General features: G+C 35.9%; 1 protein-coding gene across 1 annotated transcript; it reads left to right on the top strand.

Moving 5' to 3' along the window:
- The first annotated feature begins 2,015 nt into the window (after positions 1 to 2,015).
- Positions 2,016 to 3,926, top strand: LOC131164236 (F-box protein SKIP22-like). Its single transcript, XM_058121272.1, has one exon. The coding sequence runs from the start codon at positions 2,104 to 2,106 to the stop codon at positions 3,727 to 3,729; it is 1,626 nt and encodes a 541-aa protein (XP_057977255.1). The 5' UTR covers positions 2,016 to 2,103; the 3' UTR covers positions 3,730 to 3,926.
- The last annotated feature ends 1,056 nt before the right edge of the window (positions 3,927 to 4,982 follow it).

The following is a 4,982-nucleotide window of genomic DNA, read 5'->3' as shown; positions in this document are numbered from 1 at the left end:
TCATTTAATTTATTCATAGTGGTTTATCCACAACTCTCCTCTCTCTCTCTCTCTCTCTCTCTCTCTCTCTCTCTCTCTCTCTCTCTCTCTCTCTCTCTCTATGTAGTGTACTTCGTTTGATTAATTGATGAGTTTATTTCTTTTAGAAACTAACTACAAAGTATATACTAAAATGCAACATATTGCTAAACAAAGGAAGAGAACATTTAATATAATCAAATGAATGCTAAAACGAAAAATAGTAGCAAAACATAACATAAAAAGTGTGAATTGAAATTAGCTTACTTCAAGTTCATCCTATAATAGTTATTATGGTCATGCTTTGAAGCATTTGACTTCTACTTCTTTTTTCCTAATCCCAACAAATATTTACTGGCTTTATTATTGGGCAAATAACTATATCTTTAACCACATGCTATAAAAAATTTGTAAGCTTAAAAAACAAACTATTGCAAATGAGGTTGAGTCAGCCCTATGCTTCAAAGATTATGAGAGATTAGTCCTAAAAAAAAAGTACAACTGTGTTTTATTGATCATAGTTGGTTTCTTCTCTATATGGAGCTCTTGCATGTCAAATTTCATGCGAAATATAAAATCAACTTCCAAAATTTAGTTAATTGGCATGGACCTTTGCATGGAAAAATCACCCCTTTTAATTATCATTATATATTTTTATGTGTATTTCTAGAATCGAGGGGATGGAGTGAAAGTTTTTAATAAAAAGTCAATAAAGGGTCAATTAAAATTTGCATGCAATGGTTCTTACAATTATCCATAAAAATTTAAACAAACTTTTGAAAATTTTGGTTAGTTTAACAAAAATTGACTTTTCGAATATCAGTAAGACGTATATAAATTTTGCATGAATAGAGTCTTTAGTCATAGAAAATTTTGAATTGTCGATTTGGTTTTTATGAACTAACCTTTTAAAAGTCATTAAAGCCTGCACAAATTTTACAAGCAACTCGCAAAAATCATTAGAATGAGTTAAAAATAGATTATCAAAATATGGGCAAGGAGGGAGCATCCATTACAATAATATTTTCTTACTAAGATTGTGTGATTTGATGCATTTTCTTGGCTTAAAGCTAAAATATTGATATTTTTCATAAGGAAACTAGGGAGAAAATGAAACATGAGAATGAAGTAATGATCTTTGAATCTTCACAACTCTTAAATCATCTAAAAAGGATAATGACCATGATTCACTTTCAAAAACCAAGATTTGTTGAATAGGTTACCCCTTGTTTAAAGATGAGTGAATCGAGAATCTAACCAACTTGACTAGCTTGTGCGATCAATAAAGAATTCCTTTGTTGTAGTAAGCTCACTTTGGTTGCTTAGGTAGGACGTCGATTGATCATGACGAGAATGGACTTCTTCGTAGTGTAAAAATAGAAGTCACAATCCCTCCTCGATCAAAAGGAGATATGAATTCAATCCAAGTGAGCAAGGTTTTATCCTTATCTTCTTTCCTAGAGGCAAACATCATTAGTCTGTAATTCAATACCAAACATACTTTTCGAAAGTTGATTTTTGCTGCATAAACGGACTTTTCAAAAGTCTATTTTACATTATGTAAGAATAAGTTGCATGTATCCAAACCAAAACTGACTTTTGGATATTACTTTTTAGCTCGACTTGGAAAGTCGACTTTATTTTATGTAAACTACTCATATTGTACATGTATACGCGATAAAACCAAGTTTTCGATAGTCAATTACTGCAAATCCAAATAAAATCAACTTTTGTATAGCCATCTTAACACAATTTTATAAATACTTCACCTTTTATCCTATAAAAGCATTTTTTCGATTAAAAAATTAATATTTTTATTAAAAAAAAAAAAAAACACTCTAATGTCTTGTCTTTTTTCAAAATGTTAAGTGTCTTTTGTCCAACAAATATTTTTACTTTTTTTTTTTATTTTTTTATTACTGTTCCCGGTAATTTTTACCGATTCCACCGCCATCCTGCGGTTCATCTCTACTTCCCCAGTCCCCACCGTCGTCAATCATCTTAATAGCTGAATGCAAAGAACGGAACAGGACCTGTGAAGTCGCTTCTCGCTGCTAAAGAAACTCTCATCAATCCATCGCCGTCATGAAGCTGAGAATCAGATCTCTGGACTCCAAGGAAACCCTAAAAATCGAAGTGCCCGACTCCTGTTCTCTGCAACACTTCAAAGAAATCATTTCTCAGAGAATATCTTCTTCTTCGTCGTCGGCTTCTTCCATGCATCTTTCCCTCAACAGAAAGGATGAGATTCAGGCTTCTTCGGATGCCGCTCTCCAATCTTTGGGCATCACATCAGGTGATCTTATCTTCTACACTGTCGATCCTCATGTCTTCTCTTCACAAACCCTAACTTTCCCATCTCAAACACCCTTGGCATCGGAAATTCACACCCCAGAAAACGTCCCAATTCATGATTCTCCTCCCGTACAAGAACAATTGAGAAATTCTATTGTTTGTGAAACTCCGCGTCAAAATCAGGCTAGTGTTATTGATGTTCGTGAGGGAAAACTAAAAGCGTCTGCGAGTTCCGAGCCTGAATGTTTGCAATCCGAGATGAGCGGGGATAATGTTAAGGAAGATGAAACCCTAGGTTTGGATAGTATACAGAAAGAGAAAACGCCAAATTTGAGGACTCAGAAAGGTGAGACCTTAGATTTTGCTGCTACGGAGGATACCGATGTTGATTATGGGCATTATGTTGTCGGAAAGAGATTCACCTTGCCTTTGTTTCTGAGGAAGGTCTTGAGAGAGGAGGCCGGTGGTGATGGGTATGATCACAAACTTTTGATTATTGCTGTTCATGCTGTCCTGTTGGAGTCTGGTTTTGTTGAGTTTGATTCCACGTCGGGAATGAAGATTGATAGGTTTCATCTTCTCAACCAGTGGCCATCGGCTGACTTCTCTATGTCGATATTGTATACTTTGCCTGATCTAATAGCTCCTGGTTCTGGTGTAGTTGAAACTGTGGTTTTAAAGTTTCAGAGTTTGGGGAAATTTGTTAATATTTATGGTTCTTTGGCTAGGAATGGGTCTGGGCTGTATCGGGTGTGCTTGGATAAACACCGATTCTTGTCATCCATAAGTTTTGTGTGGAGGTATCGAAATTCAACTGATGGAATGAATGACATAGAGGGTTCTTCTAGTATGTTCTCTGTAAGCGAAGTGTTTGAATTTTGGAAGATTGTGAAGGATGGGCTTGCATTGCCACTCATGATAGATCTCTGTGAGAGGACTGGTTTGGATCCTCCACCATGCCTAATGCGCCTCCCGACAGAACTTAAGCTTAAGATTTTGGAGTCACTACCGGGTATTGATATTGCGAAGATGGCGTGTGCTTGTTCGGAATTCCAGTATTTATCTTTGAATAATGAGTTATGGAAACAAAAGTTTGCAGAGGAGTTTGGAGATGGTGCAGGTCCTGCAGGAGAGCAGGGAGGGAACCAATGGAAAGAGATGTTTGGCTTGTCATGGGAGAATAGGAAGAAGAGAAAGAGGGCCAGTGTCATGGTGAGACGCTTACAATTTGTTGACAGGCCTGGACCTTTTTTCTTGAGAAGAGGCCCAGAGCCATTTATTATAGGTGGAGAATATGACCGCCTGCCAGTTCTTGGCATCCCTTCTCCTTTTGGGCAAACTGGTGGGGCATTTCGTCAATTGTCAGCAAGACGGAATTTCGCACCTCATTGTAATCTGGGAGGATTTGATGCTTAGTCAGGCAACTCGAGGTTGCACCTGGATCTTGTTTGAGTACAGGAAGTTAATCCCTTGAGGTTCTTGAAGTGGATGTTTTAAGTCTGTGTTTATGGATTGTAAATATTCTGCTAGATCTGTTATTTGACTATATGAGGTGCTTCTTTTTTGGATATTATCATGTTATGGAATAAAATTCACATGGTTTATCTCTGTCATATCCTGATACATCACTGTGTTTAACTCAATGTTTCTATTGCATCCGTTTTGGTGTCCTTAGAATTGGCAGGGTGTTGTATGGGTAGAAATTTTGATGTTTTGATTATTCATTTATTTATTTTGGGTAATATCCTATTTGTACGCACTGTAGAAATGAACTCAGTTACTCATTTTAATTTGATATCTGATGGGGCCTTTTATGAATAAAGGATTTTGCATCATCCTATAATTTTGTTTCCTGTAAAAGGAACTTTAAAATCCATACATCAGAGCTTTGTTCAGCTAAATGAGCCTTTGGAGTTTGGAATCTTTATAGGAGCAGCTTAGTTAAGTTTATGATGTGCAAATAGTTGTGGGTTGAAGTACTGTTGAATTAGGAGATACAAAAGGAGGGGAAAGGAAAGGAAGTTATGAAATATAGAAAAGGAAAGCAAAAGCCTTTTTCTTTCGTCATCTCTTTCTCTCTTCATTTTTTCCTTCTTTTCTTAAGCTTAGGTTTAATGTGAGACTCCATTTACTGTTCTTCATTAAAGGGATACAGCAGCTCAATTATTTCATTGCTGTTATGTTTGCGCTGAAATGAGTCAATTTTTCCTATTTAATGCTGGCAAAGTTGATGCTGTGTTCATTTCAGAGATATTTTCTGCAAGAAAATTGGCAGGAAAATTTAGGAGATGGTCCATTTAACTTTTTTTTAAAAAAAATTTTAACCATTGGAATTGGAACTGAACTGAAATGACATGGTAAAAGTTTGCACAAGCTTGGGGATTTCCATTCTGATTAAATGTAGTTGGAGGAACTAGAGAATTTCTTTGTAGTTCATTTGTTCATAATGAACATTTATTTGTTCTTAGCATTGATAATAGAATCCGTGATGTTCTTTTTGTACTATTGCTGCTCTAGTTTGCTCCTGGGGAAAAGAAAAAAAGATCCTTTTTTCACAGGGCTTTTTTGGGCCTTAAGATGTCTAGAGCTTCAGTTTAATGTTTTCATTATATATTGTTCTCCAGATTATGGTGATGTCTCCTATGACACTATTGATTCGCGAAATTGAT

Source organism: Malania oleifera, chromosome 9 (assembly GCF_029873635.1).
Source record: "Malania oleifera isolate guangnan ecotype guangnan chromosome 9, ASM2987363v1, whole genome shotgun sequence".
Taxonomy (NCBI): Eukaryota; Viridiplantae; Streptophyta; class Magnoliopsida; order Santalales; family Ximeniaceae; genus Malania; species Malania oleifera.
Note: the sequence above shows the minus strand (reverse complement) of the source record. Positions and strands in the feature narration are given on the sequence as shown.

Excerpts from the sequence above, each read along its gene's own strand:
- LOC131164236 (XM_058121272.1), top strand. The coding sequence starts at position 2,104 with ATGAAGCTGAGAATCAGATCTCTGGACTCCAAGGAAACCCTAAAAATC.